This window comes from Bufo bufo, chromosome 2 (genome assembly GCF_905171765.1).
Source record: "Bufo bufo chromosome 2, aBufBuf1.1, whole genome shotgun sequence".
NCBI lineage: Eukaryota > Metazoa > Chordata > Amphibia > Anura > Bufonidae > Bufo > Bufo bufo.
The window spans coordinates 380605832-380629453 of NC_053390.1; the positions used below are offsets into that span (position 1 = coordinate 380605832).

The 23622-nt window shown below is 42.2% G+C and overlaps 1 protein-coding gene across 2 annotated transcripts in view; it reads right to left on the reverse strand.

Annotated features, from left to right (window-relative positions):
• Nucleotides 1–20535, reverse strand: part of TEK (TEK receptor tyrosine kinase) — a 127698-nt gene extending 107163 nt beyond the window's left edge. For both annotated transcript variants that reach the window (XM_040417177.1, XM_040417176.1), the window contains exon 1: nt 20360–20535. In XM_040417177.1, the coding sequence (XP_040273111.1) occupies nt 20360–20411 (52 nt within the window). In that variant the 5' untranslated portion in view covers nt 20412–20535. The remainder of the gene's footprint in view (nt 1–20359) is intronic.
• Nucleotides 20536–23622: the final 3087 nt, after the last annotated feature.

Below are 23622 nucleotides of genomic sequence, written 5' to 3' on the forward strand. Positions count from 1 at the left end.
GATCACCCCCCTGTAAAGCTCCATTCAGATGTCCGCATGATTTTTACGGATCCACTGATAGATGGATCGGATCCGCAAAACGCATACGGACGTCTGAATGGAGCCTTACAGGGGCGTGATCAATGACTGTGGTGATCACCCCATATAGACTCCCAGATCACCCCCCTGTCATTGATTACCCCCCTGTCATTGATCACCCCCCTGTAAAGCTCCATTCAGACGTCCGCATGATTTTCACGGATCCACTGATAGATGGATCGGATCCGCAAAACGCATACGGACATCTGAATGGAGCCTTAAAGGGGCGTGATCAATGACTGTGGTGATCACCCCATATAGACTCCCTGATCACCCCCCTGTCATTGATTACCCCCCTGTAAAGCTCCATTCAGACGTCCGCATGATTTTTACGGATCCACTGATAGATGGATCGGATCCGCAAAACGCATACGGACGTCTGAATGGAGCCTTACAGGGGCGTGATCAATGACTGTGGTGATCACCCCATATAGACTCCCTGATCACCCCCCTGTCATTGATTACCCCCCTGTAAAGCTCCATTCAGATGTCCGCATGATTTTTACGGATCCACTGATAGATGAATCGGATCCGCAAAACGCATACGGACGTCTGAATGGAGCCTTACAGGGGCGTGATCAATGACTGTGGTGATCACCCCATATAGACTCCCTGATCACCCCCCTGTCATTGATCACCCCCCTGTAAAGCTCCATTCAGATGTCCGCATGATTTTTACGGATCCACTGATAGATGGATCGGATCCGCAAAACACATACAGGCGTCTCCCTGGAGCCTTCCATATAGACTCCCTGATCACCCCCCTGTCATTGATCACCCCCCCTGTCATTGATCACCCCCCCTGTCAGGCTGCATTTAGATGTCCGTATGATTTTTACGGATCCACGGATACATGGATCGGATCCGCAAAACACATACGGACATCTGAATGGAGCCTTATAGGGGGGTGATCAATGACAGGGGGGTGATCACCCCATATAGACTCCCTGATCACCCCCCTGTCATTGATCACCCCCCTGTCATTGATCACCCCCCTGTCATTGATCACCCCTCTGTAAGGCTCCATTCAGACATTTTTTTGGCCCAAGTTAGCGGAAATTATTATTTTTTTCTTACAAAGTCTCATATTCCACTAACTTGTGTCAAAAAATTAAATCTCACATGAACCCCTCACGGAATCCAAATGCGTAAAAATTTTTAGACATTTATATTCCAGACTTCTTCTCACGCTTTAGGGCCCCTAGAATGCCAGGGCAGTATAAATACCCCACATGTGACCCCATTTCGGAAAGAAGACACCCCCAGGTATTCCGTGAGCGGCATATTGAGTCCATGAAAGATTGAAATTTTTGTCCCAAGTTAGCGGAAAGGGAGACTTTGTGAGAAAAAAATAAATAAAATCAATTTCCGCTAACTTGTGCCAAAAAAAATAAATTTCTATGAACTCGCCATGCCCCTCATTGAATACCTTGGGGTGTCTTCTTTCCTAAATGGGGTCACATGTGGGGTATTTATACTGCCCTGGCATTTTAGGGGCCCCAAAGCGTGAGAAGAAGTCTGGGATCCAAATGTCTAAAAATGCCCTCATAAAAGGAATGTGGGCCCCTTTGCCCACCTAGGCTGCAAAAAAGTGCCACACATGTGGTATCGCCGTATTCAGGAGAAGTTGGGGAATGTGTTTTGGGGTGTCATTTTACATATACCCATGCTGGGTGAGATAAATATCTTGGTCAAATGCCAACTTTGTATAAAAAAATGGGAAAAGTTGTCTTTTGCCAAGATATTTCTCTCACCCAGCATGAGTATATGTAAAAAGACACCCCAAAACACATTGCCCAACTTCTCCTGAATACGGCGATACCACATGTGTGACACTTTTTTGCAGCCTAGGTGGGCAAAGGGGCCCACATTCCAAAGAGCACCTTTAGGATTTCACAGGTCATTTACCTACTTACCACACATTAGGGCCCCTGGAAAATGCCAGGGCAGTATAACTACCCCACAAGTGACCCCATTTTGGAAAGAAGACACCCCAAGGTATTCCGTGAGGGGCATGGCGAGTTCCTAGAATTTTTTATTTTTTGTCACAAGTTAGTGGAAAATGATGATTTTTTATTTATTTATTTTTTTCTTACAAAGTCTCATATTCCACTAACTTGTGACAAAAAATAAAAACTTCCATGAACTCACTATGCCCATCAGCGAATACCTTGGGGTGTCTTCTTTCCAAAATAGGGTCACTTGTGGGGTAGTTATACTGCCCTGGCATTCTAGGGGCCCAAATGTGTGGAAAGGAGTTTGAAATCAAATTCTGTAAAAAATGACCAGTGAAATCCGAAAGGTGCTCTTTGAAATATGGGCCCCTTTGCCCACCTAGGCTGCAAAAAAGTGTCACACATCTGGTATCTCCGTATTCAGGAGAAGTTGGGGAATGTGTTTTGGGGTGTCATTTTACATATACCCATGCTGGGTGAGAGAAATATCTTGGCAAAAGACAACTTTTCCCATTTTTTTTATACAAAGTTGGCATTTGACCAAGATATTTATCTCACCCAGCATGGGTATATGTAAAATGACACCCCAAAACACATTCCCCAACTTCTCCTGAATACGGAGATACCACATGAGTGACACTTTTTTGCAGCCTAGGTGGGCAAAGGGGCCCACATTCCAAAGAGCACCTTTCGGATTTCACTGCCCATTTTTTACAGAATTTGATTTCAAACTCCTTACCACACATTTGGGCCCCTAGAATGCCAGGGCAGTATAACTACCCCACAAGTGACCCCATTTTGGAAAGAAGACACCCCAAGGTATTCCGTGAGGGGCATGGCGAGTTCCTAGAATTTTTTATTTTTTGTCACAAGTTAGTGGAAAATGATGATTTTTTTTTTTTTTTTTCTTACAAAGTCTCATATTCCACTAACTTGTGACAAAAAATAAAAACTTCCATGAACTCACTATGCCCATCAGCTTATACCCTGGGGTGTCTTCTTTCCAAAATAGGCTCACTTGTGGGATAGTTATACTGCCCTGGCATTCTAGGGGCCCAAATGTGTGGTAAGGAGTTTGAAATCAAATTCTGTAAAAAATGACCAGTGAAATCCGAAAGGTGCTCTTTGGAATATGGGCCCCTTTGCCCACCTAGGCTGCAAAAAAGTGCCACACATGTGGTATCGCCGTATTCAGGAGAAGTTGGGGAATGTGTTTTGGGGTGTCATTTTACATATACCCATGCTGGGTGAGATAAATATCTTGGTCAAATGCCAACTTTGTATAAAAAAATGGGAAAAGTTGTCTTTTGCCAAGATATTTCTCTCACCCAGCATGAGTATATGTAAAAAGACACCCCAAAACACATTGCCCAACTTCTCCTGAATACGGCGATACCACATGTGTGACACTTTTTTGCAGCCTAGGTGGGCAAAGGGGCCCACATTCCAAAGAGCACCTTTAGGATTTCACAGGTCATTTACCTACTTACCACACATTAGGGCCCCTGGAAAATGCCAGGGCAGTATAACTACCCCACAAGTGACCCCATTTTGGAAAGAAGACACCCCAAGGTATTCCGTGAGGGGCATGGCGAGTTCCTAGAATTTTTAATTTTTTGTCACAAGTTAGTGGAAAATGATGATTTTTTATTTATTTTTTTTTTTCTTACAAAGTCTCATATTCCACTAACTTGTGACAAAAAATAAAAACTTCCATGAACTCACTATGCCCATCAGCGAATACCTTGGGGTGTCTTCTTTCCAAAATAGGGTCACTTGTGGGGTAGTTATACTGCCCTGGCATTCTAGGGGCCCAAATGTGTGGAAAGGAGTTTGAAATCAAATTCTGTAAAAAATGACCAGTGAAATCCGAAAGGTGCTCTTTGAAATATGGGCCCCTTTGCCCACCTAGGCTGCAAAAAAGTGTCACACATCTGGTATCTCCGTATTCAGGAGAAGTTGGGGAATGTGTTTTGGGGTGTTATTTTACATATACCCATGCTGGGTGAGAGAAATATCTTGGCAAAAGACAACTTTTCCCATTTTTTTATACAAAGTTGGCATTTGACCAAGATATTTATCTCACCCAGCATGGGTATATGTAAAATGACACCCCAAAACACATTCCCCAACTTCTCCTGAATACGGAGATACCACATGAGTGACACTTTTTTGCAGCCTAGGTGGGCAAAGGGGCCCACATTCCAAAGAGCACCTTTCGGATTTCACTGCCCATTTTTTACACAATTTGATTTCAAACTCCTTACCACACATTTGGGCCCCTAGAATGCCAGGGCAGTATAACTACCCCACAAGTGACCCCATTTTGGAAAGAAGACACCCCAAGGTATTCCGTGAGGGGCATGGCGAGTTCCTAGAATTTTTTATTTTTTGTCACAAGTTAGTGGAAAATGATGATTTTATTTTTTTTTTTCTTACAAAGTCTCATATTCCACTAACTTGTGACAAAAAATAAAAACTTACATGAACTCACTATGCCCATCAGCTTATACCCTGGGGTGTCTTCTTTCCAAAATAGGCTCACTTGTGGGATAGTTATACTGCCCTGGCATTCTAGGGGCCCAAATGTGTGGTAAGGAGTTTGAAATCAAATTCTGTAAAAAATGACCAGTGAAATCCGAAAGGTGCTCTTTGGAATATGGGCCCCTTTGCCCACCTAGGCTGCAAAAAAGTGTCACACATGTGGTATCTCCGTATTCAGGAGAAGTTGGGGAATGTGTTTTGGGGTGTCATTTTACATATACCCATGCTGGGTGAGAGAAATATCTTGGCAAAAGACAACTTTTCCCATTTTTTTATACAAAGTTGGCATTTGACCAAGATATTTATCTCACCCAGCATGGGTATATGTAAAATGACACACCAAAACACATTCCCCAACTACTCCTGAATACGGAGATACCACATGTGTGACACTTTTTTGCAGCCTAGGTGGGCAAAGGGGCCCACATTCCAAAGAGCACCTTTCGGATTTCACAGGTCATTTTTTACAGAATTTGATTTCAAACTCCTTACCACACATTTGGGCCCCTAGAATGCCAGGGCAGTATAACTACCCCACAAGTGACCCCATTTTGGAAAGAAGACACCCCAAGGTATTCGCTGATGGGCATAGTGAGTTCATGGAAGTTTTTATTTTTTGTCACAAGTTAGTGGAATATGAGACTTTGTAAGAAAAAAATCTAAATAATCAAAAAGGGGAAATTCACATTTTTGTACCATAGTTTGTAAATGCTATAACTTTTACCCAAACCATTTTTTTTTTTTTACCCAAACATTTTTTTTTTATCAAAGACATGTAGAACAATAAATTTAGAGCAAAATTTATATATGGATCTCGTTTTTTTTTGCAAAATCTTACAACTGAAAGTGAAAAATGTCATTTTTTTGCAAAAAAATTGTTAAATTTCGATTAATAACAAAAAAAGTAAATGTCAGCAGCAATGAAATACCACCAAATGAAAGCTCTATTAGTGAGAAGAAAAGGAGGTAAAATTCATTTGGGTGGTAAGTTGCATGACCGAGCAATAAACGGTGAAAGTAGTGTAGTGCAGAAGTGTAAAAAGTGGCCTGGTCTTTCAGGGTGTTTAAGCCATAGGGGCTGAGGTGGTTAAAGGGCTTCTGTCACCCCACTAAAGTCCAATTAATTTTTTTGGCTACTTAAATTCCTTATACTGCGATATATCAATATATAATGCTCTTACTGATTTTCGTTCTGTAGTTTCTTAAAAAAACTGATTTTTATAATATGTAAATTACCTCTCTACCAGCAAGTAGGGCAGGTACTTGCTGGTAGCAGCCGCATCCTCCTTTCATAAAGACGCCCACTCCTCATGTTGATTGACAGGGCCAGCAAACGCGCTCGTCCTCTGACTGGCCCTGTCTGCGTTTTAAATCTCGCGCCTTCGCCATACCGGTCTTCAGTCGGCGCAGGCGCACTGATAGGAGGACGCTCGCTCGGCCGCTCCTTCCTCAGTGCGCCTGCGCCGGGTGTAGATGTGACGTCATTGGCGCAGGCGCATTGGGGATGGAGCGGCCGAGCGAGCGTCCTCCTCTCAGTGTGCCTGCGCCGACTGAAGACCGGTACAGTGCAGGCGCGATATTTTGAACGCAGACAGGGCCAGTCAGAGGACAAGCGCGTTCGCTGGCCCTGTCAATCAACATGAGGAGGGGGCGTCATTATGAAAGGAGGATGCGGCTGCTACCAGCAAGTAACCGCCCTACTTGCCGGTAGAGAGGTAATTTACATATTATAAAAGTCTGTTTTTTTTAAGAAACTACAGAACGAAAATCAGTAAGAGCATTATAGATTGATATATCGCAGTATAAGGAATTTAAGTAGCCAAAAAAGAAATTTGGACTTTAGTGTGGTGACAGAACTCCTTTAACATACACAGTGACTGGACTGTGTATCATTTTGGAGGGTAGCAGTCTGGTCTACTGAATGCTCAGATTGTATCTTTGTTGTGCCAAGACAAATTTAGCACGTACAACATTGATGTACAATATGTGCACATTGCATGACTTAAAAAAAGGCTTTCTCTCCTGAAATAGCTCAAGTACAAAATACTTTGTAAACTAGTAACAACAGCAGTCAAAACAAAGGTGGGGTATACTTGGTATTTCAACTTGCAGTGAACACCCTGACTGCCAGCTTGACAGGTTAAAATGCTGTCCTTTTTGTGCCCTTTTTACTTCCTGTGCTTGTAGAAAATGTCAAGATTACTTTTCTGACCTCACCAAGAACTTAGCATTGTCTTTTTCTAAGCCAGTAGGAAATGTGAAATCATGGTGTAACAAAAGAAGGAAAACTGACATGGCTGCCGAGATGGGCAACAGATTTCAACATGTGCACTTAGAATTTCATCTCTAGTAGATTAAGAAATGGAGGGAATTGACATACAAAAATGGAAATGGTAAGAGCGAATTTCCAACTGCACAAGTTTTCATAAAAGTCCTACATTCCTTACAGGTGTAATTGTTATGTAGCTGATGACATGATGCCTTTTAGTAACCTAGGTCATAGGTTTGAACATCCTAAAACTCTAGTTGCATAAAGCCTCATCACATTGAACCTTTTTCAATGCACTCTTGTGTGAGCACATGGGTCATTTAATGTTACCAGTCATACAGCAAAAAACACTCCGGCCGAAAACACTGAAGACTTGCCTGAATGCCGGATCTGACATTTTTTTCCATAGGAATGTATTAGTGCCGGATCAGACATTCAAAATACCGGAATGCGCAGACAGAAAAAAATCGTAAAGGATCTGTTCTTGCAATGCATTTGTAAGACGGATCAGGATCCTGATCAGTCTTAAAATGCATTTAGTTGGCATACGTTTTGCCGGATCCGGCAGGCAGTTCCGGCGACGGAACTGCCTGCCGCATTCCTCTGCTGCAAGTGTGAAAGTAGCCTTAGACCCCCAGCGATCAAACATTTAAGGCCTGTCCTGTCCTAAGGACTGGCAACTAGATGGATTTATAAAGTTCTGCATTCCAGAAATCTGACTTCAAAATTTTTTTGGGATTTTACACCACTCACTCCAGTTTTAAAAAGTGTATGTGGTTAGCTTTGTTAATGAGGTGCAGGTGAGATTTCCAGTGGAGGAGGTGGAGCAGTAGGGGTGTTGTGTTACAAAAACTGGAGTAACATCTCTAGAACTGGAAACTGGAATGATGTGCGAGGAGGACTATGACATAGTGGGAATAACTGAGACATGGCTGGATGATAGCTATGACTGGGCAGTTAATGTACAGGGTTACAGTCTGTTTAGAAAGAATCGCCAAAACCGGAGAGTGGGAGGGGTCTGCCTTTATGTAAAGTCCTGTCTAAAGCCCACATTCCGTGAAGATATAAGTGAGGGACATGAACATGTGGAATCACTGTGGATAGAAATACATGGAGGCAAAAACAATAATAAATTACTAATAGGAGTTTATTATAAACCACCTAATATACCAGAGTCCACAGAAAATCTGCTACTAAACGAGATAGATGAGGCGGCAACTCATAATGAGGTGGTTATTATGGGGGACTTCAACTACCCAGATATAGACTGGGAAACTGAAACTTGTATCTCATAAAGGAAACAGGTTCTTCAAAATAACCAAAGACAATTACTTTTCCCAACTTGTTCAGGACCCGACTAAAGGGATGGCCATACTGGACTTAGTATTAACCAATAGACCTGACAGAACAAAAGATGTGCAGGTCGGGGGACACCTGGGAAATAGTGACCATAAAGTAATAACCTTCCAATTATCATTCAAAAGAGTGTTTCTTCAGGGAGGAACAAAAATACCAAACTTTAAAAAAGCTAAATTTAGCCAACTAAGAGAGGCCATAGGCCTAACTAACTGGGACAAAGTCCTCAAAAATAAAAATACAGCCACAAAATGGAATATTTTTTAAAAGCATCCTAAAATGTAATTGTGAGAGGTACATACCTTATGGGAATAAAAGGTTAAGGAACAAGAAAAAAACAATGTGGATAAATAGAACTGTAAAGAAAGCAATAAGTGACAAAAAGGTAAGCATTTAAATCACTAAAACAGGAGGGTAGCGAGGAAGCACTGAAAAACTATGAGAAAAAACATAGACTACAAAAAATATAAAAAACAAATAAAAGCAGCCAAACTGGAGACCGAGAGATTAATTGTCAAAGAGAGCAAAACTAACCCTAAAATGTTTTTCAATTATATAAATGGCAAAAAGTAGTAAGAGTAATGAGAGGGGAGTTGCAGAGAGCGAAAAAGAGAAAACAAAGCTATTAAATATTTTTTTCTCCACTGTATTCACTGAAGAAAATAAACTGTCAGATGAAATGCAGAATGTAAAAATTAATTCCCCATTAAAAGTGCCCTTTTTGACCCAGGAAGAAGTACAGCGGCGTCTTAAAAAGATTAAAATAAACAAAATCGCCAGGACCAGATGGCATACACCCCCGTATCCTATGAGAATTAAGTAATGTAATAGCCAGACCCTTATTTCTGATATTTAAGGACTCTATACAGACTCCCTGTTCCACAGGATTGGCGCATAATAATTGGAGAATGGAGAAATCATGATTGATTAAATATATTTCTCTGGTGAGTTATAACACACTAGCACAGGGGTGGGCAATTATTTTTTCGATGGGGCCACATGAGAAACTGAAAATATTTTGGAGGGCCGGGCCAAAAGGCTAAACTCAATACTGCATAAAATCAATTGTATTTCTTTATAAAAAGCAGTAAATATCATTGTTGGACAACTGGTACGAGTACTTGTTATAGTTAAACAATGAAAAAGTGAGGTTGCCTTACAAGAAAAAAATTTAAATTTATTAAACAAAATTTCCCAAAACAATGAACATTTTTCACTATTTGTGACTCATATTAGTGAAAGCCATTGTCCCCCTGTGAATCCAGCCATTGTCCCCCTGTGAATCCAGCCATTGTCCCCTGTGAATCCAGCCATTGTCCCCTGTGAATCCAGCCATTGTCCCCTGTGAATCCAGCCATTGTCCCCCTGTGAATCCAGCCATTGTCCCCCTGTGAATCCAGCCATTGTCCCCCTGTGAATCCAGCCATTGTCCCCTGTGAATCCAGCCATTGTCCCCTGTGAATCCAGCCATTGTCCCCTGTGAATCCAGCCATTGTCCCCCTGTGAATCCAGCCATTGTCCCCCTGTGAATCCAGCCATTGTCCCACTGTGAATCCAGCCATTGTCCCCATGTGAATCCAGCCATTGTCCCCTGTGAATCCAGCCATTGTCCCCCTGTGAATCCAGCCATTGTCCCCCTGTGAATCCAGCCATTGTCCCCCTGTGAATCCAGCCATTGTCCCCTGTGAATCCAGCCATTGTCCCCCTGTGAATCCAGCCATTGTCCCCTGTGAATCCAGCCATTGTCCCCTGTGAATCCAGCCATTGTCCCCTTGTGTACAGAACACCCCCCCGGCCCCCCCATCATATACAGAACACCCCCCCCCCCCCTTACAATAGTACACACCCCTCCCCCCCCCCCCTTGCCTTTAGAAACGTAATGCTCAGAGATGATCAGCCATGTGTTAGTCACACTGACTACACACAGCACAGGGGGAGGCGGCCGCAGCTTCATGCTTGTCGGCTCTGTGACTGTCAGTGTCAGACAGTCACAGCCGATACTATGAGAGCCGCGGGCGCTGCGCTGTTACAGAGAAGGGAATAATTGCGGCCGGCCGGGTCCCGGGTACGGCTCGCACGAGGCACCCCCCCCCTGCTGTGTCTTACCTAGACAGTACTGCCGCTGACGCTGCCTCCCTGCCACCGCGCCATGCCACACGCAGCACGCCGAGTCGGAAGTCCTCTTCATTCGCGGAGGAGGGGTATCGTTGCTTGGCACGCCTCTGGCTCCGCCCGGGGGCCGGATTAAAAGGTCCGCCGGGCCGTATACGGCCCGCGGGCCGTAGTTTGCCCAGGTCTGCACTAGCATGATCTAAAATGATCTGTGAATCATTCATCATGATAGATGACAAAAATTAACCAGCTCATCTGAAATCATGTCTGATAGTCTGTATAAAATCATGGAATAATTAATAATAAAATAAAAATTGATTGTAAATTATGAATCAAGAATCAAGAAAATATGAAAATAAAAAATAAGGATAATTCTTATGAATGAATCGAGTAAAAATGTCCTTCTAACAAAAAGAACCAATAGATAAGAGATATATTTTATGATTTCTTCTGCTGTGATGAATGTTGAAACTCTGAATTTTAAAAGTAGGTATAACCTTCATGAATTTCTCCAATACATAGGTTCTCCTAATAAAAAGAACTAATAAATAAGAGATATATTATTTGTTGTGATAACCTAAGTCCGAAAACATGCGCAAAGGGATAACTAAGAAGAAGAAAATCTATGTTCGAAGACATGCGCTTGGAAGAGATAGATCAAGGAATAATTCCAAGTCCTAAAACATGCGCGCAGAAGAGTAAAAAAAATGACAAAGTACCGTATAAAAACATGCGCTATCTAGTGCGACTATTGCAAGCAGATACTATCTTGGCGGTGCAAGCGCGAGCAGAGGAAAGAAAAGACGTAATTTAAAAGAGCACCAATCAGGTGAAGGTGAATAAATCTGGGGACGTAGGATAGGTAGATAACAATGTCCAAATAACAGAGCAGGACAGGGTTGGAACTTACTGAGGGAGGCGGTACTTTGTCCCCTGTAAATAGCAGCTATCCGATTCGCTCTGGTTGGCAGTTCCTAAACCCTGAAGACGCCGAAACATGTTGGGGGAGAGTGTATTTAGTTTTTAAATTGTCAATTAGAGCACCTAGCAGTATAGGATCGGAGGGACGTGCTGCAGGCATCCTTGTATACCGATCCAGGCAGAGAAAAAAACATGATTTAGACACAAGAGATAGAAGCAAGGATAGGGTTAAAAGCTATATATCAGAATAGGAATGGCCATGTAGCTAGGAAGGTATCAACACGAGAGACTTCTGAGCCACAAGTGGTATAAAATAATAATCTGAGATACGGATACACTAGTGTACTTTCTCTATTGCTGGAATAGTAAACTCTAATGAGAAGACCGTTACAATTAAGGGCTCTTTCACACTTGCGTTATTGTCTTCCGGCATAGAGTTCCGTCGTCGGGACTCTATGCCGGAAGAATACTGATCAGGATTATCCTAATGCATTCTGAATGGAGAGTAATCCGTTCAGGATGCATCAGGATGTCTTCAGTTCCGGTACGGAACGTTTTTTGGCCGGAGAAAATACCGCAGCATGCTGCGCTTTTTGCTCTGGCCAAAAATCCTGAAGACTTGCCGCAAGGCCGGATCCGGGATCAATGCCCATTGAAAGGCATTGATCCGGATCCGGCCTTAAGCTAAACGTCGTTTCGGCGCATTGCCGGACCCGACGTTTAGCTTTTTCTGAATAGTTACCATGGCTACCGGGACGCTAAAGTCCTGACAGCCATGGTAAGTGTAGCGGGGAGCAGGGGAGCAGCATACTTACCGTCCGTGCGGCTCCCCGGGCGCTCCAGAGTGACGTCAGGGCGCCCCAAGCGCATGGATCACGTGATCACATGGATCACGTCATCTATGCGCATGGGGCGCTCTGACGTCATTCTGGAGCGCCCGGGGAGCCGCACGGACTGTAAGTATACCGCTCCCCCGCTCCCCGCTACTACTATGGCAACCAGGACTTTAATAGCGTCCTGGGTGCCATAGTAACACTGAAAGCATTTGGAAGACGGTTCCGTCTTCAAATGCTTTCAGTACACTTGCGTTGTTACGGATCCGGCAGGCACCTCCGGCAACGGAAGTGCATGCCGGATCCCAACAACGCAAGTGTGAAAGAGGCCTAATATAAGTAGAGAGGTACTGTATGAATTAAATACCCTCATAGACCTAACCTTGCCATATACTATCATTATAAAAACACATTAATAAAACTACAGTAGGTGCTCACTGAGACTTTTAAATCACAAGAGCACAATTTTTTTTGTTCACATAATTATTTTAACATATATAAGTAATAAAAGTTATATGGTAAAATAAAGGCCAAAAACAGAAATGTGATAGCCTGTGGCTATTGAAACCTTTATATAAATGAATATGTTCTGGGCCATTTGGGGTCCGTTGTGTATTAAAAAGTTCTAGACTTGACAGCGGCGAATCAATGGATGTCGTATATCTGGACTTCTCCAAAGCATTTGACACTGTACCACATAAAAGGTTAGTATATAAAATGAGAATGCTCGGACTGGGAGAAAACATCTGTATGTGGGTAAGTAACTGGCTGAGTGATAGAAAACAGAGGGTGGTTATTAACGGTACATACTCAGATTGGGTCACTGTCACTAGTGGAGTACCTCAGGGTTCAGTATCGGGCCCTATTCTCGTCACTATATACATTAATGATCTTGTAGAAGGCTTGCACAGTAAAATATCAATTTTCGCAGATGACACTAAACTGTGTAAAGTAATTAACACTGAAGAGGACAGTATACTACTACAGAGGGATCTGGATAGATTGCAGGCTTGGGCAGAGAAGTGGCAGATGAGGTTTAACACTGACAAATGTAAGGTTATGCACATGGGAAGGGATAATGCAAGTCACCCGTACATACTAAATGGCAAAACACTCGGTAACACTGACATGGAAAAGGACCTAGGAATTTTAATAAAGAGCAAACTAATCTGTAAAACCCAGTGTCAGGCAGCTGCTGCCAAGGCCAATAAGATAATGGGTTGCATCAAAAGGGACATAGATGCCCATGATAAGACCACACATGGAGTACTATATACAGTTCTTGGCTCCTGTGAACAAGGCAGACATAGCAGAGCTGGAGAAGGTCCAGAGGAGGGCAACTAAAGTAATAACTAGAATGGGGCAACTACAGTACCCTGAAAGATTATCAATATTATGATTATTCACTTTAGAAAAAAGACGACTGAGGGGAGATCTAATTAATATGTATAAATATATCAGGGGTCAGTACAGAGATCACTACCATCATCTACTTATCCCCAGAACTGTGACAAGGGGACATCCTCTGCGTTTGGAGAAAAGAAGGTTTGTACACAAACATAGAAGAGGATTCTTTACGGTAAGAGCAGTGAGACTATGGAACTCTCTGCCTGAGGAGGTGGTGATGGTGAGTACAATAAAGGAATTCAAGAGGGGCCTGGATGTATTTCTGGAGTGTAATATTATTACAGGCTATAGCTACTAGAGAGGGGTTGTTGATCCAGGGAGTTATTCTGATTGCCTGATTGGAGTCGGGAAGGAATTTTTTCCCCCTTAAGTGAGGAAAATTGGCTTCTACCTCACAGTTTATTTTTGCCTTCTTCTGGATCAACTTGCAGGATAACAAGCAGAACTGGATGGACAAATGTCTTTTTTCGTCCTTATATACTATGTTGCTATTTTAGACATATTTAAAACTGTACCAAACTCATCAAGGAGTCAGACCCCACTGATCAGACACTTATCACCTACATACCTTGTGGAGATAAATGCGCCCCTAAAGATTATTACCCCGGGAATGTACATTTAGTTCACATGAGTAAAAGCGATTATGAGGTAGCATATCTGGATTGTTTTTTAAGCAAAACCAATCGTCCCCTGTGGGATGGTGCTTGAGCAATAGGTTTCATAGCTTACTAGTTCCCTGCAAAGGTGTGCTGTATTTGTTTGTCTTCCTGTGTATCGACTTATGCTTGTTTACTGGATTCTGACCTTCCACTGCTTGACTTGACCTGTGCCTGACCTCTGTATTTACCCTTTCCTGCCTACCCTTAGCTTGGACTGTTTACTGTATAGCACATACTCCGCCAGCCCTGACCTTGACATGTCCCTGACTACAATTTTGTCTGACCCTCTGTGTTCTGCAAAGGTATATCTGATTCCTGTGGGTCAGCTGTCAATCACACAGAGACTACTCCAGGAGGTAGTGGTCTGGTGGTTCCTCTTCAGTGAAGTCAAGATCCTTGCACAGATTTTAAAAGGTGAATAACACGGGACTTCAAGTATAACCCCCTTAGGTTTAGCCCAAAGTCAAACCTGTTGGTTGACAAAGTGGTTCCATGCCCACTGCTGTAACAGGTTCAATGTATGTGTATATCCGTTTCAAATGGACACTACTGCACCAATGCCCAATGCATAGACTGCAATCTAGCTCCAACTCTGAAGACCAGGTGCATTTTTTTCAGGCTGCCCTTGGACACAAACCTCTTGCAAAATCCAACTGTGTATATTTATGATATATGTTTTGACTGTAACCATCATATGGATATTGCCAATTTCTTTTATGCATTGCAGAGTGTTGATTGATGTTTCGATAACAGGAAACAATTCCAGGATTTTACAAACCTTCTACTCTTTCAAATGTTACAACCTCAGTCCCTAGCATATGAACGTCATAGAGAGGTGCCTCTAGTCGACAACCCCTCTTTTATCTAGATCAAGGAGTCATTAAAGGCTATGTACACCTTCAGAGGCAATTTTGTTAATGATTGCATGTTACTCATTTTTGGCTAAAAATCTTTTTTCCAATTGGAAGTTATTAAAAATATTGAGCTGTTCTGTCACAAAGGATTAACTGTTTTTCTAGCTGTGTGAATGGTACTTTCACTCTGTGCCGGACATCTAATAAACCTTATCTCTAAACTACTAACAGGTCATAAACCTCTCAGTAGATCGACTTGCAGGATAACAGGCCGAACTGGATGGACAAATGTCTTTTTTAGGGTATGTTACTATGTTACTTATTTAAGCCACATTCTAATCAGTAAGATAAGAACTGAGCTATAATGATTGTTTATAATCTCAGAGAGCAGATATAAGGAGTCCATCTGCTTCTCAGATGACAGAAAACACAAAAAATCCAAAGGGTGCAACAAGAGCATGTCAGCTCTGTACACAGAAAAGGATTCAGTATTTTTAATAAAGACCAATTTAAAAAAATATTTTAGCACAAAATTAGTACAATGCAATAATAAAAAAATAAATTACCCCCAACGGTGTACATAGCATTAAACAATGAGCTTTTCTAGGCAGTACTAGTCTCAGACATGTATTAAATGGTCACCAATTCATCTGTATGTGACTGTCCACCATTGAGCATGTTTGCCTGGATGCAATTTCCTTGGGTAATGTCAGCTGTCTGTTAGGGGTTTCAAAAGCCAGACCTACAATGATCAGCTCAGAGGCAGCCCCTTTAGCATCTTATAGTATCAGTCCATTCCCTTCACCAGGGCTAACTACACCTATTAAAACTCCTTGTTAACATCATGTTCTTTATGACGTAAAACAGATTGATGTAGTTAAGAAAAAAAAAACTGAACTCAGACAGGAAGACAAATAAAACCTGTGGTTGTAGATAAAGTCAATTCAGTATAGCACCAGAACTCTTCTAATATATTAATATGCTGTCAGTTTCATATTGGTCCTAGAGCTGATTTCAGGACCAGTGTTTGTTCACTCATTTTCACAGCTCTGCATACATATTCCTTTTCATGGATGAGACATATGTAGGTCAACCCTCCTCCTGAGGTTACAAAATCAGAACACTTCACAGAGCCAAGTGTGTTTGCAGTCAAGCTCAAAAAACAAAAAATTTTTTTTTACTAAAAAATTGCCCACACATGACTTATTATGTTAACATTCCTTATAATATTACTTAAAGGGGTTTTCCGGGATTTTAATATGACCTCTCCCTTCATTGTTTACCTGCTCGCCGTCTAAATCGGAGCTGTGAGCAGGTGTAAATACAAGAAACCGTCTCATTCAGTTCTATGGGACAGCTCATTCCTATACACTTGAATGTCAACGACGAGCAGGTAAACAGTAAATGGAAGGCTGTGCTGGCACGGCGTGCAGCTTTCTCTACAAACAGCTGATTGGCAAAAGGGGCCAGGTATCGGACCCCCACCGACCTGATATTGATGACCTATCCTGAGGATAGGCCACCAATTTTAAAATCCTGGAAAACCCCTTTAAGGCCCCTTTCACACGGGCGAGATTTCCACGCGGGTGCAATGTGTGAGGTGAACGCATTGCACCCGCACTGAATCCGGACCCATTCATTTCTATGGGGCTGTGCACATGAGCGGTGATTTTCACGCGTGAAAATCACAGCATGCTCCTCTTTGTGCGTTTTTCACGTAACGCAGGCCCCATAGAAATGAATGGGGTTGTGTGAAAATCGCAAGCATCCGCAAGCAAGTGGGGATGCGGTGCGATTTTCAAGCACGGTTGCTAGATGATGATCGGGATGGGGACCCGATCATTATTATTTTCCGTTATAACATGGTTATAAGGGAAAATAATAGCATTCTGAATACAGAATGCATAGTACAATAGGGCTGGAGGGGTTAAAAAAATAAATAAATAATTTAACTCACCTTAATCCACTTGTTCGCGCAGCTGGCATCTCTTCTGTCTTCTTTTGTGAGGAATAGGACCTTTGATGACGTCACTACGTTCATCACATGGTCCGTCACATGATCCATCACCATGGTGATTGATCATGTGACTGACCATGTGATGAGCGTAGTGACATCATCAAAGGTCCTATTCCTCACAGAACAAGGCAGAAGAGATGCCGCCTGCGCGAACAAGTGGATTAAGGTGAGTTAAATTATTTATTTATTTTTTTAACCCCTCCAGCCCTATTGTACTATGCATTCTGTATTCAGAATGCTATTATTTTCCCTTATAACCATGTTATAAGGGGAAATAATACAATCTACACAACCTTGAACCCAAACCTGAACTTCTGTGAAGAAGTTCGGGTCTGGGTACCACAGTCAGTTTTTTATCACGCGCGTGCAAAACTGACTGCAATTGCGTACCTACTCCCGCGGGTTTGCCGCAATGCACCAGGACGCATCCGGACCTAATCCGGACACGCTCGTCTGCAAGGGGCCTAAGGCATAAAATTTGGAAGCAATATGCAACATTTAGGCCCCTTTCGTTTTCCGCGCAGGTGCAATGCGTGAGGTGAACGCGTAACACCCGCACTGAATCCTGACCCATTAATTTCAATGGGTCTGTGTACATGAGCATTGTTTTTCACTCATCACTTGTGCATTGCGTGAAAATCACAGCATGTTTTATATTCTGCGTCTTTCACGTAGCTCTGGCCCCAAAGAAGTGAATGGGGCTGTGCGAAAAACGCATTGCATCTGCAAGCAAGTGCGGGTGTGATGTGTTTTTCACTGATGGTTGCTAGGAGATGTTGTTTGTAAACCTTCAGTTTTTTATCATGCGCGTGAAAAACGCATCAAAACGCATTGCATCCGCGCGGAAAAAACTGAACAACTGAACGCAATCGCAGACAAAACTGAATGAACTTGCTTGCAAAATGGTGCAAGTTTCAATGAAACGCACCCTGAACGCATCCGGACCTAATCCGTCACGCTCGTGTGAAAGAGGCCTTAGGCCTTAGGCCTCTTTCACACGGGCGTCGCGTGTGAGGGCCGGATAGGATGCTGGTGCGTTGCGGGAAAATGCGACCGAGTGCAAAGCGTTTTAATTCAGCATGTTTGGTACCCAGACCCGAATCCGGACTTCTTCACAGAGTAAATTAGGGATGGAGGAGTTAAAAAAATAAAATAAAATAATTAAACTCACCTTATCCACTTGTTCGCGCTGCCCGGCTTCTCTTCTTTCTTCTTCTTTGATGACCTGGGAGAAAAGGACCTTTGGTGACGTCACTGCGCACATCACATGGTCCATCACATGATCCATCACCATGAGCAGTGACGTCACCAAAGGTCCTTTTCTCCCAGGTCATCAAAGAAGAAGAAAGAAGAGAAGCCGGGCAGCGCGAACAAGCGGATAAGGTGAGTTTAATTATATATATATTTTTTTAACCCTCCATCCCTAATTTACTTGGCATTCTGAATTAAGAATGATATTATTTTCCCTTATAACGAAAATAATAAAGATCGGGTCCCCATCCCGATCGTCTCCTAGCAACCATGCATTAAAATTATTTGCTTGCGGATGCTTGCGATTTTCACGCAGCCCTATTCACTTCTATGGGGCCTGCGATGCGTGAATATAGAGCATGCTGCGATTTTCACGCAATGCAGAAGTGATGCGTGAAAATCACTGCTCATGTGCACAGCCCTATAGAAATGCGTTCACCTGACGCATTGCACCCGCGAGGAAAACTCGCCCGTGTGAAAGAGGCCTTACAGTCTGAACCTCCAAATGATTCCATTTGGCCATATTTCATTTTATCGTATTATGCAGCATTAAGTTACATGGATTTACACGTCTATTCCCAGTGGCTCAAAAAAAGATGTAGCTTGTTCTTCCATTGCTATTGCCAGCAGTAGTTACACCATTGATACCAGGGATATCATAGCATTACTGACATTTGTTACCATGTTCTGAACCATATACCCAGGAGCAAGTCCTGGGCTAAGAACTATAAAGTTAAAGAGGATCTGATTTCACTCCTGGCATGTCTATTTAAGTAAATACCCTAGCAATTAACCATTTTGGAACATCTACGGTATTTCATATGTACCTCTACATTGTGCTGTCCTCCTGAATATTTATGAATAATCGTCACCTGGGCATTACTATTCCCCTTGTCAAAGGGGTGTGTTCCTACAGTCAATAGAACAGATTGGACAGTGTCAGAGTGTGTCGCCTCCCCACAACTAGGTGTAAATCTCCAGTTGTCAATCCTTTCAGAAATTTTTAAGTTGAATAACAGAGGAACAGTACAACATAATCTTCTAAGAAAAGATGCTCCATAATTGTTATATTAGGGTCCCTACACACGAGTTTGCACTGCCATTATTTGCTACTATCAAAACACCACAGAAACCGCTCACAACTTTTTTCCATACCATATGAAGTTTTTATAGCTTTTCTTTTTCTAAATGACTGCGTGAACCATTTTATGTGCTTTTTTAACTATAGAGAAGATGTAAAAATGAAAAAAAAAAAGCTTTCGCATTTTATGTTTTTAAAATAAAAACAAAAAAAAACCCAGAGACCCAAAAATGTCACCTGATTAACAAAAACCCTTGTGTGGCCTACATTTCCCCTTTCCCAGAGACTTTCAGCTAACAACCGGAGCTGGTGTTTTTATACCACTTAAAACGCAATATTGCTGAAAAACACTAGCAAAAACTTGTGTGAGAACCCACCTTTATAGAAAGTACAATTACTCAGTAAAATAGACATGTCGGTCGATCGGACCGGTCCTCTTTAAGAATCTTATAGCCATTACTAGGCTAAGGGTCTCGTTGTCATGTGGTTTGACACAGTAAGGGCAAAATTTAAATGGTGTTCTCAAGGTAAAAAAAATAATAAAAGTTCTGGCCACCATAGTAGTATGTATATAATATGTGTGTCGATCCAGACTCTAGGCTGCTCTTTATGGCAGCCTGTAGTTTTGCAATGAACTTGAAATTCATGGCAGTCTGGCATGTTATCAGTGGGTTGCTCCTGCTGCTGGAGGCAGGGTTGCTGTAGTTGTTAATGCAATTTCCTAACACCTTTCCAAGTAGAACATACAACATACAGTAATAGAACGTACAACATATTGCAATACAAATCAACAACAGATAGAACTTGTCTCAGACATATTGAAAATCTGTCCGCTTATTCTTTGTACAAGACAGCTGCCAGTATTTACTGTACGTATAGTGTAGAATTATTATTATGCATAGTCAATTATGTTCAGAATTTTACTTTTGATGTGGATTTGCTTGGTCTCATAACTGTTGTGGCAGAGAAAACGGAAGACAAACCACGCTCCACAATCTCATATATAATAGGGATTGTCTTACCTGAAATGAGGAGTTGTGAGATACAGACAGCAAAAAGTGCTAAAAAATCCATGCTTTCCAAAATATATCCATCCAATTTCCACGAGTGTTCATAGAGTTGGTGCAGATGACATACTATGACGGTTTGGTTTGCTGCTGCTCTAGCATACCGTAGTTTCCCCCTGCTTTCCCATGGACACTGGTATACTACTGTCTCGCTGCTGTCTAAGCACTGGGAGTTTAAGTTCCTTTTTCCTGTTTCCTTTTTAGATTAGGATGTGAAAGGCAGGATCTTTAAGGTATTTTGTACCAGCAGCTTTAACAGAAAATGGAAAATGCACTCAAGAGAGGAATCCAGAGTATGGGTTGGGTAGGTGTTCCAGCTGTAGTACATATTTGTGCCATTGTAATGGGGTTAAAATTGTGGCTCACATTATGGCAGTTCACAAAACTCTTTGATTACAATAATTGCTACCATAGCTCATACACACACAGTAGGGAAGAGACCATTGTTTGTTATATAAGGCTGGGTTCACACTTGAGCGTTTTACAGCGCGTTCAAACGCGCTGTAAAACGCTCAACACATGAAAACCAATGCTTCCCTATGGCCCTGGTTCTCACTTGAGCGTTTTACAGCGCGTTTGAACGCGCTGAAAAACGCCCTACGCTCAAACAAGTTCTTGAGCTTCTTTGGGGCGTTTTGACGTGCGTTTGTGGCCATAGGACACTGCAGTCAATCACACAAACGCGCGTCAAATGCGCGTTTACTATTGACAAAAAAGCGCGCATAAAAACGCGCAACAAAAACGCGCGTTAAACGCGCATATAAAATACGCTCAGGTCTGAACCCAGCCTAAGGGCTTGTTCACATCTGCACTGAAGGATCCATTCAGTGCCTCTGTCTCAGATGATGCCAAAAAGACTACACAAAAAAATTCCTACATGCAAATAAAAAACAAATGGACTCCATTCTAGTCAATAGGGTCTGTTCGGCTCCATTCATTTCTGTTATCGATGCTGCTCATCGAAGGGAGAAGAACAACGGAAATGACTAGCGCAGAAGTGAATGTAGCCTAGGTATAGCGATACCTTAAAGGTGTTGTCTGCTTCTTTTATATTGATGACCTATCCTCAGGATAGGTCATAAATATCAGATCGGCGGGGGTCCGACATCTGGTACCCCTGCTGATCAGCTGTTTGAAGACAAAGTAGTGCTCGTATGAGAACTGCCTACTCTTAATTGCTTATCTGCTCACCATCGCAACCGCAGCGGTGAGCAGGTGTAATTACATTTTAGCCGTCCCATTCACTTCAAGGATAGATCATCAATATAAAAAAAAGCGGACAAACCCTTTAAAACATGGTTGTGTATAATAGGGTATCTCTGGAAAGCAGCAGACAACATGGATGGACAGATACAGTTGAAACCAGAAGTTTACATGCACTACACTGCGTGCAGAATTATTAGGCAAATGAGTATTTTGACCACATCATCCTCTTTATGCATGTTGTCTTACTCCAAGCTGTATAGGCTCGAAAGCCTACTACCAATTAAGCATATTAGGTGATGTGCATCTCTGTAATGAGAAGGGGTGTGGTCTAATGACATCAACACCCTATATTAGGTGTGCATAATTATTAGGCAACTTCCTTTCCTTTGGCAAAATGGGTCAAAAGAAGGACTTGACAGGCTCAGAAAAGTCAAAAATAGTGAGATATCTTGCAGAGGGATGCAGCACTCTTAAAATTGCAAAGCTTCTGAAGCGTGATCATCGATCAATCAAGCGTTTCATTCAAAATAGTCAACAGGGTCGCAAGAAGCGTGTGGAAAAACCAAGGCGCAAAATAACTGCCCATGAACTGAGAAAAGTCAAGCGTGCAGCTGCCAAGATGCCACTTGCCACCAGTTTGGCCATATTTCAGAGCTGCAACATCACTGGAGTGCCCAAAAGCACAAGGTGTGCAATACTCAGAGACATGGCCAAGGTAAGAAAGGCTGAAAGACGACCACCACTGAACAAGACACACAAGCTGAAACGTCAAGACTGGGCCAAGAAATATCTCAAGACTGATTTTTCTAAGGTTTTATGGACTGATGAAATGAGAGTGAGTCTTGATGGGCCAGATGGATGGGCCCGTGGCTGGATTGGTAAAGGGCAGAGAGCTCCAGTCCGACTCAGACGTCAGCAAGGTGGAGGTGGAGTACTGGTTTGGGCTGGTATCATCAAAGATGAGCTTGTGGGGCCTTTTCGGGTTGAGGATGGAGTCAAGCTCAACTCCCAGTCCTACTGCCAGTTTCTGGAAGACACCTTCTTCAAGCAGTGGTACAGGAAGAAGTCTGCATCCTTCAAGAAAAACATGATTTTCATGCAGGACAATGCTCCATCACACGCGTCCAAGTACTCCACAGCGTGGCTGGCAAGAAAGGGTATAAAAGAAGAAAATCTAATGACATGGCCTCCTTGTTCACCTGATCTGAACCCCATTGAGAACCTGTGGTCCATCATCAAATGTGAGATTTACGAGGAGGGAAAACAGTACACCTCTCTGAACAGTGTCTGGGAGGCTGTGGTTGCTGCTGCACGCAATGTTGATGGTGAACAGATCAAAACACTGACAGAATCCATGGATGGCAGGCTTTTGAGTGTCCTTGCAAAGAAAGGTGGCTATATTGGTCACTGATTTGTTTTTGTTTTTGAATGTCAGAAATGTATATTTGTGAATGTTGAGATGTTATATTGGTTTCACTGGTAAAAATAAATAATTGAAATGGGTATATATTTGTTTTTTGTTAAGTTGCCTAATAATTATGCACAGTAATAGTCACCTGCACACACAGATATCCCCCTAAAATAGCTAAAACTAAAAACAAACTAAAAACTACTTCCAAAAATATTCAGCTTTGATATTAATGAGTTTTTTGGGTTCATTGAGAACATGGTTGTTGTTCAATAATAAAATTAATCCTCAAAAATACAACTTGCCTAATAATTCTGCACTCCCTGTATATAACAATACACATACAGTCATGTGAAAAAATTTGGACACCCTTTGAAAGCATGTGGTTTTTTGTAACATTTTTAATAAATGGTTATTTCATCTCCGTTTCAACAATACAGAGAGATTAAAGTAATCCAACTAAACAAAGAAAACTGAAGAAAAGTCTTTTCAAGATCTTCTGTAAATGTCATTCTACAAAAATGCCTATTCTAACTGAGGAAAAAGATAGGACACCCTCACATGTATTCCCTCTTAAATTGGCTCAGATCTCACACAGGTATAT